Source organism: Amborella trichopoda, chromosome 11 (genome assembly GCF_054954075.1).
Source record: "Amborella trichopoda isolate Santa Cruz 75 chromosome 11, AtrichopodaSantaCruz75HAP2 v2.0, whole genome shotgun sequence".
Lineage (NCBI taxonomy): Eukaryota > Viridiplantae > Streptophyta > Magnoliopsida > Amborellales > Amborellaceae > Amborella > Amborella trichopoda.
The window spans coordinates 15,815,845-15,830,553 of record NC_142346.1 but is presented as its reverse complement, the minus strand read 5'-3'; the positions used below and the strand labels follow the sequence as shown (position 1 = coordinate 15,830,553).

The 14,709-nt window shown below is 40.9% G+C and overlaps 1 protein-coding gene across 1 annotated transcript; it reads right to left on the bottom strand.

Annotated features, from left to right (window-relative positions):
* Positions 1-7,434: 7,434 nt before the first annotated feature.
* Positions 7,435-10,598, bottom strand: LOC148779772 (uncharacterized). Its single transcript, XM_088850592.1, has 3 exons — positions 10,326-10,598; positions 9,472-9,675; positions 7,435-8,061 (listed from the first exon to the last, which is right to left on the bottom strand). The coding sequence occupies exons 1-3, from the start codon at positions 10,596-10,598 to the stop codon at positions 7,435-7,437; spliced, it is 1,104 nt and encodes a 367-aa protein (XP_088706718.1).
* Positions 10,599-14,709: the final 4,111 nt, after the last annotated feature.

Here is a 14,709-nt window from a genome sequence, read left to right as displayed (position 1 = left end):
ATGGCCTTAAACTGTAGTGCACGTTTTAGCCACATGACATTAAAAGCCTTGGCACAGGTCCCGAAGGCATGACCTTAAACACACCTTCACAAAAAAAAATGATGAAATCACGAGCATGGTGTATAACTTAATAAGGGAATGCCATGACTAAAAAAGACTGACGAGCACGGTCACGAAACCATGAGTAAAAGAGTTCCGAGGATAAAAACAAGGCATGGTGAAAACCTAGAAGGCCATCGTGAGTAAAAATGGAAGAATAAGGGTGGACATGGTCACAAGGTCATGGGTAAAAAAAAAAAAGCCTTAAATAAAGAGAAGTTGGTGAAAACCATCTCTACGACCCAGCTTCCCAAGTTCAAGTGAAAATTCACAAAGGGCGCTTGTACCAATAAACAGGTTGACGCAACATTCGCCTTAAAAGGCGGCTTCAGTCCTCACTTCAAAACAAAAAATCCCTGGTGTTCCAATACCAGGCTAAAAAAATACGAGCTCCAAGGAAAAGATTCTGTAGCCTGAGTCTAGTTGCAAAAGGGACTTGAAAGACAAAATACTCGCCAAGACGGCAAGAAAAGTGTCATGAAGAAGAGCATCATTCCCAGGAGGTTAGAAATACACTTCAAGCTATTGGAGATGCCTCGAGAAGGCTAAGTCAACCATGACTTTGGAGAGGTAATCAAATGATTGACGTAGCTGCAAAGTAGTGGGTAGGGGTGGTTATACCCAAAGCTGGTTATCTTGATAAACTGAGGTACCCTATCCTCTAAGGACAACTGGTGCACGACGCAGATGAGCACGGACAAAAGGCTCTCCAGCAGAACAAACAAATAAGAAAGTCACTCCGACGAATCAAAGACTCCCCAAGAAGGCTAAGTCAGCCATGACTTTGGAGCGGCAATCAGATGATTGTCGTAGCTGCAAAGCAGTAGGTAGTGGTGGTTATACCCAAAGCTGGTTATCTTGATAAACTAAGGTGTCCTACTTGGCAAGGAACAACTGGTCCACGATACAGACGAATGCCGACCAAAGGCTCTTTTGTTTTCTATCCAAGACAAAGAAACCCAGACCAAATGGGAATAATGGCCTTCGACATGGCACTCAATTACCAGACGGCCAAATTTTGACTGACGAGGTCCGTAAAAAGTCCTCGATGTTCACGTGGTCCTGTGGCTAGGAAAAAAAAAGTAATAAAGCCAAAGGAATTTTTTTGAATGTTGTCCTTCTGACTTCTCTCAAAGTGCAACATTTCTTGGGGCAAACTGTTTTAACGCATTTTTCAGCACCTTGGTCCCTGATGTGGAATAAATATGAAGCAGGTCAATAAAGCCTAAAAAATAAGTGGAAATTTTGGCAATCTCAAAATTGCCCCATAATTGGTCAAGATATTCATCATCACTCTAAAAGGTCACCTGTCAAGTTTCGTCACGATCATACATGTCTAAGGTAGTGAACACAGAGAAACAATTTCGAAAAAATTGACCTCGAGCACTCTGAAATGGACCTCATAACTAGAACTATACTTTTTGTGCATAAAATTGCTATGAGACCATCACCATTGGAATTGTCACGGTCGAAAACCATTATGGGTCAAGTTTCGGCTTAATCGGGTACTCCAACACAAAGTTATGGGTGAAATATCAAAAAGAGATAGGCCGCACACTATTCCCATGTGGCCACCTTGCACTAAAACACCATTAAAGGTGGTTGTTCTTAAAGTCACGATCAGTGACATTTGGGGCCTATATCTCACTCGTTTCAAGTCTGATCGTGCTCAAATTTGGTGAGGGTGTTCGTCTCGTCAAGAAGAGTGATTCGATATATGGTACACCCTATGATGATGTCCGAGCAGAGAGAAAAAACTAGAGAAAATTTGTTGATATGTGAAGGAAGTTGCAAAAAATTCAGCAGCAGCGCGCCCCACTTCGACGGCCAAATCACGACGCTTGCATACCAAATCGGCACGAAACTAATATCATTATGTGCGTAAGGTCTATGGCCATCTTTGGTCCGAACCCCATGTAGGATGAATGGTTTGATTTCACACATGGAGGTGTCGTAGTTGCAGTAAATTTTGACCATCAGATTTCAAGATTTTGGCTAAGAACGCAAGACGACAAAATCTTCATCTGGACATGAAATCGAGCTCCGTTTGTTGCAATTTGATCGTGACGGCATGATCAATGTGATTCAATGAAGAAATCATGAAGAAACATCAAGAAACAAATACACAATCGATACAAAGTTTTCAAGATTCATCCAAAATTAAAGTTTCATGATCATGGCTTAAAAAAATGATACGTGGCTCGAAGTTGGTATCAAATCGATCGTCATGCTGAGCCCTACAAGAAAATAATAATCTTTCGATCCAATGGGCACCAGAACAAGCCTAGATCAGTAATGGAAGATTATGCAATTTCTCAGGTAGCAGCATGGACTATTCTAAAATTCCACACATTGTTAGGTAGGGGTGTCCTTTTGCACCCATTTTTAGAATTTTATTTAATTCAATTAAATTGTAATTATCTTCAATTCTAGGTAGTTTTGGGTGTACACATGTTTTAGCCCAATTTTATATAAACATGTAAAGCCAAATTGTAAAAAAGGACCTCGGTTCATTCTTTAATCAATCAATAAAGACTTCAGTTTTGCTTAAGCTTGAGGGTGCATCTTGGAGAGAGAGAGAGAGAGGAGAGAAAAAAGGGTCGGTACCCTTCGATATGATCACTTTCTCTCTGCTCCCCTCTTTCTCTCTCCTCTATCTCTCTTTCTCTTTCTTCTTCTCATCTTTATCTCTTTCTCTCTCTTCTTCTCATCCTTATCTCTCTATCTCTTTCTTCTTCTCATCCTATCTCTCTTTCTGCTCTTTGTCGAACACAGTCGGCTCTTTCTCCTCTGTTTAATACAGCTGGGGAAGTCTAGTGCCAATAACATGTTCTCTTTCTTATCTGTCTAATACAGTCAGTGAAGCCCAGCGCCGACTGCATGTTCTCTTTTCTCACCGTCTAATACAGTCGGGGAAGCTTAGCGCCGACTGCATGTTCTCTTTCATCTCTGTCTAACACAGTTGATGAAGCCTAGCATTGACTGCATGTTCTCTTCCTTATCTGTCTAATACAGTCGGTGAAGCCTAGCGCCGACAGCATGTTCTCTTTCTTCTCTTTCTAATATAGTCAGCGCTATACAGTCGGTAAAGCCTAGCCCTGACTGCATGTTGCCCTGACTGCATGTTCTCTTTCTTCTCTATCCAATACAGTCAGCGAATCTTAGCACCAACTGTATGTTCTCTCTTTTCTCTATCCAATACAGTCGGTGAAGCCTAGTGCTGACTGCAACTTCTCTCTTTTCTATGTCTAATACAGTCGGTGAAGCTTAACACTGACTGCATCTTCTCTCTCTTCTTTGTCTAACACCATCGGCGATGCTGAACACCGACTGTGTTCTCCTGCTCTTCTTTGTCTGATACAGTCGGTAATGCTCAGCGTCCATGGTGTTTTCTTTGTTGTCTTTGCCTAATACAGCCAGCGATGCCTAGTGTCCTCTATTTTTGTCTCTTCTCTCATATTCTTCTCCTCCTTTCTTTCTCTTCCCCCTCCTTCTTTATGTTCTCTTCTTGTCTTATATCACTTCTTATTCTTTCTTTATGATCTTCATTATGTTATTCTTTTGATTGATTAAGAGGGATTGAGATTAGCCTTTCATAGTGGTCTTGTCATATGGCCGTAATGTTGTCGTGTCAGAATTACTGTATCTGCTTTATTGCCACGATAGACTAACAATCGTGCCTAGCAGGTCAATATCGGTATTGACGTCTAGTAGTAATCCTGCAGAGTCGGTCTTAATTACAGAGCTCGTTTTACTACCGCGTCAGGCCAATTACTCACCAACTTAGTTACCGTGCTGATCTCCCTGCTTGCTCAAATTTTCCTCTCCCCCATCTTTCTTCTCTCATTCCTCTCGTCTTCTTTTCAATGTGCATGTTTCTGTATGTTCACCAAAGAGGCAAGGTGAGGTCTGTTGACCCACCTGTCTTATAATATTTGCCATATGTGTATGATTGCAGAAAACAGGAGAATACAAGCTAATGGAGGCAATTCCGAACAAGTTTTATTACTGAGGGGCTTTCTTCGTGATTTAAGAGGGGGCCCACGAGAGCCAGCCCGAGTAAGTTCTGAACCCACATTAAATTCCTCTCTCATCTGTTGGTAATACCTGCTTTTGTTCTTGAACAAGGTTCCCGAGAGAGTGATCTCAAAGTTTCGGGTCTCCTCGAAACTCGAGACACGTGCCCTCTTATCATCCAGATCCAAAGGGCAAGATCGCGACACCTAACCACCAATATATATATAAGAGCTCAAAAGTTATTACAAGTATGTCCAAGGCACTAAAGGCCAAACAACAAAAATATAAAGCTTCACAACAAAACCACTATATGACCAACTGCCATCGAACACCTACAATCAAAAGGGAGCTTTCACGTCAAGTGTGGGTTTTCAACTGGCAGTCGCGATCATACAATCGTCCAGCCTCAACCCACGAGCTATCACTCTACATTCAAGAAAGCCAAAGGAATGAACTATGAAGCCCAGTAAGTAGGTCAAAGTGTCATGCATTCCTGCCTATACACAGTTATTCAATAGCCATGCATACAGGTTTTACAATATGGAAACATGTATCACAGTTCAACATGTCGTGATAAATTTCACTCATGGTGGGGCAATCGCGATTCAGATATCGAACATCACGTGAGCTAACAGTTTATTAGATCAACAAATTCAGGTAAACATATATTAACTACATGCAAATCCTAAAGTTGCTTATTCCCCAAGTAGAAGCCCTATCAATCAGACCAAGTCAATCCCATTGCTTAAGATTTCTACCATTCATTTGTAGGGAAGACAATGACAAATGGATAACCCATTTTGTAATATCTTAACACACACACATAGTCCCTAGCACGCTTTGGGGCTTTTGAAAGGCATAGTCCTTGCAAGACACGACCCTCTCTTTATGCCCTTCTGGTGAGAGAGCATTACACTACCAATGGATGACCTAATGCATAGTGTCCATAAAGATTTGGGGGGCGTGACCCTCCCGACTACTCATATTCACATCCTAACTCCCATCCTATCATGGGGATTTAAGGAAGATCTCAACTGCAGACACAATTTCTTATCATATCATATCACATTACACTACCAACGGATGACCCGTCGCATAGTGCCTCATATCACATTCTTGTCATACCATATCACACTATTAATGGATGACCCATTACGTAGCGCTTCATATCACATCTGGGGCATGTCTTATTACAACGATGCACATTCAATATTTCATAAGCATTCACCAATTCATAAGCATTCACTATTTCATAAGCATGTCTTATTACAACCATGCTCATTCAATATTTCATAACATTCACCATTTCATAAGCATTCATTATTTCATAAGCATGTCTTATTACAACAATGCTCATTCAATATTTCATAATATTCACCATTTCAAAAGCATTTACGATTTCATAAGGATATCTTATTACAACCATGCTCATTCAATATTTCATAAACATGTCCTATTACAACCATGCTCGTTCAATATTTCATAAGAGAGCAAAAATTTCAATGCAACAGTTTCTTAGAAAAACGAGCATAGTTTCCACTCCATGGGGAATTTGATCATGGTTCCACAACCACATTGAAAATAAACTCACTCATCTAGATTTTAGAAGTGGTTTGGCCTCATTCTGAGGCATTTTGGTATATAAACAATGCTACACACAACATGTGATAGTTTTGAAAAATTCAGCAGAAAATCTAGTGTGGTATCCTTTTATAAAACGAACATAACTTTCAAATCATAAGGAATTTGGTAATGATTTCCTGACCATTTTTAAAATAGATTCATACATATTTCATTTCGAAGTGGTTTTAGCTCATTCTGACATGAATTGGTCAGTGAACAATCTTACACAAGACATGTAAAAGTTTTGGAAATGTTTCTGGATTCACAACAGTGACGTCTTCATAGAAAAGGGGAATAATTTCAAAACCATTGGGAATTTTATTTTGATTACAGAACCATATTTAGATTATACTCACTCATATTTCATTAAAGTATTTCTAACTCATTCTAACATGAATTGGTCAGTGAAAAATCTTGCACAAAAACATGTAAAGTTTTTGGAATTTTTTTTCATAATTCTGGCATGTCCTAGAAAATGGCTCATAACTTCAAAAAAAAAAAGGATATTGGCATGGGGTCTTTGCCTTGTTAAAATAGACACAAAGGGGTACTTTTGAAAAAATTTCATAATCAACAGAAATAATTTTAATACTCAAAAAATTACTCAAATTGGAGTCAGAATTGTAGAAAAACAGGCACATCCAGCAATATTGCAAGAGCATTCAAGCCATATTCATATTCAAAGTTTTATCCAAAATCATGCTTAAACCTCATAATTTGATAGACTAAGAAAACATGCATTAACTAAAAACATGAAGACATGGTAGCTAAACCCAATTACATGCACCAAAAGAGTCCAAGTTTTCCCACACAGGCTCCCCTCAAAGGCCAGGCTTCCAAGCTCAGGGTTCCAAGTGTTAGAAAGGGAGGATGTGGGTGAGAAAAGGCAAAATTTCTTGGAGGGGTGTGACGGGCAGTATTTATGAGCAACGAGATGGGAGTCCGCAGGCAGGTGGCATGTACGTGACACACAAGTGGCATACAGTGGCATCTGGGTGGTTTACTATGGCATACAAGTGGCAAACATGTAAGAGCAAAGCATAAGAGTTCCCCTAGCATCCACACATGGCAGTAACACTCACGACGGTGTCATGCTTAGTGCCATCACGCACAGCAGTGTCGGCTAGGACGGCTTCTTACTTGGCAGCAGTGCTGCTACCACATGGTGGTGTCGCGCATGGCAGTGTCGCGCATGGTAGTGACACACACGATGGTTACACGCATGACGGTGACATGGCGGTGTCCTCATGCACGCACGACAGCCTCCCTTGCACACACAGTGGTAAACCTTACACGCATGGTGGCTTACTCTTACATGCACGACGACATCCCTTGCATGCTCAATAGCATTCCTTGCATGCTCAATAGCATTCCTTGCATGCACAACGGCTTACTCTTGCATGCACGGCGGTATCTATTGAACATACGGCAGTATCCATTACATGCACGACGGCATCTCTTGCACACACGACAGCATCCCTTGCACACACAACGACATCCCTTGCATGCACGGTGGCTTCCCTTACACTCATAGTGGCATCCCTTGTACGCACCTCCTACAAGCTGAAAAAGACCAGGTCCTTACATCATCCCCCCCTTAAAAGGGTTTTGTCCCCAAAATCATGCCTCATGCTAATCAAACAAATGGGTGTACTTAACTCGAATCTCAACTTCCCATACCCAGGTTGACTTTTCTCATGAATGGTATTGCAACAAAACATGGACCAGTGGGATCTCCTTATTGCGTAATACTTGCACCCTTCTGTCTAGTAATTCAACTGGCTTCTCGATGAAGGTCAGGTCTTCTTTGATCAGAATCAGTTCATACTTTAGAATGTGGGACGGTTTGAGTTGGTACTTCCTTAACAGAGATGATTGAAAGACAATGTAGATATTTGCCAGCTCGAATGGTAGGGCAAGCCGATATGCCATGTCTCCAACTCTCTCCACAATTTCAAAAGGTCCAATATAACGTGAGCTCAACTTCCCTTTCTTACCGAATCTCATAATGCCTTTAGTTGGTGATACCTTCAAGGAAACCCGATCACCCACCTCAAACTTGAGGTCTCTTCTTCGGTTATTAGTGCAACTCTTTTGCCAACTCTGAGCAGTCCTGAGCCTCTTTTGAAGCAAAGAAATCTTTTCAGAGGTAATCTGGACAATTTTTTGCCCTAAAAGTCTTCTTTCACCAATCTCATCCCAACTAATAGGTGACTTGCACTTCCTTCCATACAGTGCTTTAAAAGACGCCCTTTGAATACTGGCTTGGAAGCTGTTGTTATAGGCGAATTCAATCTGGGGTAAATGATCATCCTGGCTTCCCTTAAAATCAAAGACACAAGCCCTTAACATATCTTCCAGGGTCTGAATGGTTCTCTTTCATTGTTCATCAGTATGGGGGTGAAAGGTAGTGTTAAAAGTAAGTCTCATTCCCAAGGCTGACTGCAGACTCGCCCAAAATCGAGAGGTAAATCTAGTGTCCCTGTCGCACACGATGCTGACTTGTATTTCATGCAACCTCACTATTTCCTTTATGCATAACTGGGTAAGTTTATCCAAGGTATAGATCATGCAGATCGGTAAGAAGTGGGTTGCTTTGGTCACCTGGTCCACAATGACCTAAATACTATCATGCTCAAAACTCGTTCTTGGCAAACCAGAGACAAAATCCATAGCAATGTGCTCTCATATTCGGGTACGGGCAAGGGTTGCAATAAACCAACGGGTTTCTGATGCTCAACTTTCACTTGTTGGCATGTCAAGCACATAGAAATAAATAGTGCTACTTCCCTTTGCATGTCATTTCACCAGAAAGTTTTCTTCAAGTCGTGAAACATCTTAGTACTTCCAGGATGTATAGTATAACGAGAGCGGTGAGCTTCCTCCAAGATGGATCTCTTCACATCCTCATCATTCGGGATACAACCCGATTTTTTAATCTTAACAAGTCATCGCTGCTCATAGAGAAATCATCTTTCCTTCCCAACTTCATCTCTTCCAAAATTTTCATGAGCTGGGGATCCTTCTTTTATGCCACCCAGATCTATTGAAAAAGCTGGGGCTCTATCCTTATATGAGCTGCCATATTTACCCAACCACCAAGGGGTGGAGTTGGGTGCCATCCCACTAGATCCTCTAACAACTTCATCTCTCGAACCTTTAGATGTGGCACTAATATTACAAGCTTTCTGCTTAAAGCATCTTCTACCACAATAGTCTTACCTGGGTAGTAATTGTTGGTATAATCATAATCATTCAATAGGTCCATCTATCTCCTTTGCCTCATGTTCAACTCATTCTGGGAAAAAAGGTATTTGAGGCTCTAATGATCCGTAAACACCTTAAATTGGGCCCCATAGAGGTAGTGTCTCCAAATTTTCAAGGCAAATATTATAGCTGCAAGCTCCAAATCATGGTTTGGGTAAATCTATTCATACAACTTTAACTGTCTTGAGGCATATGCCAGGACCTTCCCTCGTTGCATAAGCGCACATCCGAGCCCCTTTTATGAGAGGCATCGGTGTAGACTGCAAAGTCCTCATTTCCTTTTAGTAAGGTCAGTATCATAGGTGAAGTCAATCTCTTCTTTAGCTCTTGAAAATTTTGCTCACAGTCATCTGAACATATAAATTTCACCTTCTTCTGGGTTATACGAGTCAGAGGGAGCGCTATTTTTTATAATCCTTCTACAAAACATGTATAATAACCTGCTAACCCTAGAAAACTGCTAACCTCTGACACGTTTGTTGATCTTCCCCACTTGAGTACAACTTCAACCTTAGAAGGGTCAACTGCGATCCCATCCTTAGAAATATTGTGCCCAAGTAAGGCCACACTAGGAAGCCAGAACTCACTCTTGCTAAATGTGGCATATAATGTTTCTGACCTTAAAGTCTGAAGGACCACTCTCAGGTGTTGCTCATGCTCTTCTAAGCTCTTCGAATATACCAAAATATCATCAATAAAGACCACAACAAAAGCATCCAAAAAGGGTCTAAAAATTCTTTCATCAGATCCATAAAAACACCTGGGGCATTAGTTAATTCGAACGACATTACTAAAAACTCATAGTGGCCATATTGGGTTCTAAATGCGGTCTTGGGAACATCCCCCTCCTTGACCTATAGTTGACTATAACCCGATCGGAGATCAATCTTAGAGAACACTTGGCAAATAAGTAATCAATTCTAGGCAAGGGATAGTTGTTCTTCACTATTACTTTATTCAACTACCTATAGTCTATGTAGCATCTCATAGACCCATCTTTCTTTTTCACAAACAGAACCGATGCATCTCAAGGTGACACACATGGTTGGATGACTTTTCCATCAACTCACGCAATTTTTCTTTTAGCTCCTTCAGTTTCGCTGGGGCCATCCTATATGGGGCTTTAGAGATGGGAGAAGTGTCAGAGGCCATCTCTATCTCAAACTCTATCTCTATTACTGAAGACAAGGATGACAATTCCTTAGGAAAGACCTCTGGGTATTCTCTTATGACTAGTATCTCTTCTAATTTAGACTGGACATCCCGATTCTCTACTACATAGGATCCCGATTCTCTACTACATAGGATAAGTATCTAACACATCTCTTAGCCAAAAGATGATAAGTTGGAAGAGCCTCAATAAAATGTAGAGGGGGAGCCTCCTTGATACCAACAAAGTGCAACTCAGGTCGATTAGGGTGTCTAAGAGTAACAGTCTTATCATAACAGTCAACAATGGCATGGTGTATGGACAACCTGTCCATGCCCAAAATAACATCAAAGTCCCAGATATCTAGAAGTATCAAGTCTATGGGCAGGACACACCCCTCAAGTAAAACTCCACATTGTTTATATACCATATCAGTTTCCATATAATCCCCCGTAGGTGTACATACTTTTAAGGTCTAGTCAAGAAGTGAAGGCTCAACATTTATGTGACATGCAAAGTGAGCTGCAACAAAGAATGAGAAAAACCAGGGTCTAACAAAATTCTATCTTCTATACCACAAACAGAGAGCGTACCTCGGATCACTGAGGTAGACGCTTTAGCTTCCTATCTGTGAGTGCAAACACCCGACCTTGAGTCTTTGTTCAGTTTCTGACATGTTCACAGGGCAGTCCTTGATTAGATGGCCAAGCTTGCCACAACCAAAATATGTTCTCTACTTCTTGTGGCACTCAACTGCAAAGTGGTTATTCATTCCCCAGTACGAGCAGGTCGGGCATCGATTATCCCTCACATCGCTCGAGAAGGTCTTTTGGATTTTCTAGTTGCTTTGATTAGCCTTTCCCCTAAAGTCTCTTCTAGGAGGAGGCCGTCTCCCAAAACTCCTAGACAGTGCGGACCTTACCTTTCCTTCCTTCCTTAATTGGAACTCTTCACAATCTTTCTCATTCTTCATAGCTAGGTCCACTAACGGTAGAATGTCTTATTATTAACTGCCATTATTCTCCCTCGGACATCTGGCCTGAGCCCCCTCTAAAATTTTCTCACCTTACGCCCCTTTGTATTGATGATATGTGGCATGTAGCAAGGAGCTCTACAAATTTAGCTGCATACTGCTCCACTGACAATCTTCCTTGCTGCAGCTCAATGAATTTCACCTATTTTCTTTCTCGGACTAAATCAGGGATGTACTTCTCATTAAATGCTATTAGAAAACTTTCTTAGGATGCCTCAGTCTCTATCTCTTCCCATCATTGCCTCACCGAACTTCACCACCGCTCGGCATCCCCTTCTAACATTAAAGTCCCCAATCTAACCTTCTGCTCATCGGAACAATGCAACACTTCAATATCTTCTCAACTTGCCTCCTCCATTTTTCTCTTCCATGTCCCGAGAATGCAAGAGGGGCAAGTCTCCTAAACCTCTCAATCAATCCACTGTCATCTTAGCCTGGGGCGGCGGCAGCCGGGGCTGGCATATAGTCTTTCATCATTTGAGTCATGGCCCCGAGTGTCTTGAAGAATTCCCCTAAGGCCTCAATGTTCTCATTACTAGAACTCACATTGTTGGCATGAGTCCTCATCATCTTGACCTAAAATAGGAACACCCAGTTACTAGCCTATCCAAAAACCATTATAAGGGCACAACCACGACTCTTTAGGCCAAGAATCCTATCATGGCTACTCTGATAGTATAAATTATCACAGCCCCACCCCCTGACCCCATACCATGCTTACTGGAGGGAAACAGGGTGCGGGACCTCGACCAAAGGTATCAAATGCCACTTAGGTGGGAGTGTGCTCAACACTTTTGAAAAGAAGGAATCAAAGAAAACGACGAAAGAAAAAAAAAAACTCCAAACACAACCATAACAAAAGCTGAACAAATTAAAACCAAAATATAAATAAGAGCTCCAAATTTATTACAAGTATATTAAAGGTACAAAAGGCCCAACAACAAAATACAATGCTTCACAACAAAACCATTATATGGACAATTGCCATCTAACACCTACAATCAAAAGGGTTAAGTGCGGGTCTTCAACCGCCAGTCACGATCACCCAACCGACCGGCCTCGACCAGCGAGTTACCACTCTACGTTTAAGAAATTCAAAGGAATGAGCTATGAAGCCCAATAAGTAGATCAAAGTGTTATTCATTCCTGCCTATACACAGTTATTCAATAGCCACCGCAGTAATCATGCAAGTTTTACAATATGGATACATGCATCACAATTCAACATGTTGTGAGAAATTTCTCTCATGGTGGGGCAATCGCAATTCAGATATCGGACATCACATGAGCTAACCATTTATTAGATCAATAAATTAAGGTAAATACATGCAAATCCTGTAGTCGCCTATTCACGAAGTAGAACCCTATCAATCAAGTCAAGCCATTCCCATTGCTTAAGACTTCTACCATTCCTCAAGAGGGAAGAAAATGACAAATGGATAACCCATTTTGTAATGTCTTCACACACACACAGAGTCCCCAGTGCGCTGTGGGGCTTTTGATAGGCAGACGCATTGCAAGACACGACCCTCTCCTTATGCCCTTCTGGCGAGAGAGCGTTACACTACTAATGGATGACCCAATACGTAGTGTCCATATAGATTTGGGGGGCGCGACCCTTCTGACTATTCATATTCACATCCTAAGTCTTGTCCTATCATGGGGAGTTAGGGAAGATCTCAACTGCCGGCACAATTTTTTTATCATATCATATCACATTAAACTACCAACGGATGACCTGTTGCGTAGTGCCTCAGATCACATTCTTGTCACATATCACACTATCAATGGATGACCCATTACATAGTGCTTCATATCACATCTATGGCATGTCTTATTACAACCATGCTATATTCAATATTTCATTAGCATTAATCATTTCATAAGCATTCAATATTTCATAAACATGCCTTATTACAACCATGATCATTCAACATTTCATAAATATGTCTTATTACAACCATGCTCATTCAATATTTCATAATAGAGTAGAAATTTCAGTGTAATAGTCTCTTAGAAAAATGAGCATAGTTTCCACTCCATAGGGAATTTGATCATGGTTCCAAAACCACTTTGAAAATATAGTCAACATATGTCTTTTCAAAGTTCTTTGACCTAATTCTTAGCATTTTTGTCAGTAAACAATGCTACACAAAACAAGTGATAGTTTTGAAAAATTCAGCAGAAAATCTAGTGTGGTATCCTTGTAGAAAAACGAACATAACTTTCAAATCATAGAGAATTTAATCATGCTTTTAGACCTTTTTAAAAATACATTCATAAATCTTTCATTTAGAAGTATTTTGAGTTCATTTTGACATGTGTTGGATAGTGAACAAACTTACACAAAATATGTAACTGTTCTGGAAAAAAAGTTCCTGCATTCAAAACAGTGACATCTTCATAGAAAAATTGGCATAATTTCCAAACCGAAGGGAATTTTGTTTTGATTCCAAAACCATATTTAAAGTAGACTCACTCATATTTTATTAAAAAGTGGTTTGCAATCATTCTAACATCTCACTCATATTTCATTCAAAAGTGGTTTGAGCTCAACAAGAATTGGTCAGTGAACAATCTTGCACAAAAACATGTAAAGTTTCTTTTCATAATTCTAGCATGTCTTAGGAAATGGATCATAACCTTCCAATAAAAATAGATATTGATATGGAGTCTTTCCCCTCTTAAAATATACTCAAAGGACTACTTCCCCCCAAAATTTCATAATCAAAAGAAATAATTTTAGTGCTCAAATAATTACTCAAAGTGGAATCACAATTCTGGAAAAATGGACACATCTAGCAAGATTGCAAGAGCATTCAATCCATATTCATATTCAAAATTTTATCCAAAATCACTCTTAAACCTCATAATTTGATAAACAAATAAAACATGAATTTCCTAATAACATGAAGACATGGTAGTTAAACCCACTAACATGCACCAAAAGACACCAAGTTTCCCCACACAGGTTCCCCTCAAAGGCCAAGCTTCCAAGCTTAAGGTTCCTAGTGCTAGAAAGGGAGGACATGGGTGAGAGAAGGAAAAAATTCTCGAAGGGGTCTGAAGGGCAGTATTTATAGACAAGGAGAAGGGGAGGGGGGGGAGCAGCAGGCAGGTGGCAGGCAAGTGACACAAAAGTGGCATACAATGGCATCCAGGTGGTTTACTTTGGCATACAAGTGGCTGACATGTAAGAGCAAAGCATAAGGGTTACCTTGGCATCCACGCAGTACAGTAACACTCACGGCGGTGTTGTTCTCGATGACATTATGTGCGACACTGTCGCACATGGCGTCTTCCTCCTTAGCAGTAGTGCTCGCGGCACCATCTCACACGACGGTGTCACGCATGGTAGTGTCATGCACGACAGTGATGCGCACGGCAGTGACATGCATGGCGGTGTCCTCATGCACACATGATGGCTTCCCTTGCACGCACAGCGGCACCCCTTGCATGCATGGCAACTTACTCTTACACACATGGCAGCATCCTTTGCACACGTAGCAGCATCCCGTGC

Coding starts and splice junctions, on each gene's coding strand:
- LOC148779772 (XM_088850592.1), bottom strand. CDS start 10,598: ATGGAAACTGATATGGTATATAAACAATGTGGAGTTTTACTTGAGGGG. Junction 9,676..10,325: donor ATCTTTTGGCTAAGAGATGT/GTTAGATACTTA, acceptor GTATATTCGAAG/AGCTTAGAAGAGCATGAGCA. Junction 8,062..9,471: donor GATCAACAAACGTGTCAGAG/GTTAGCAGTTTT, acceptor TTTGATTTTAAG/GGAAGCCAGGATGATCATTT.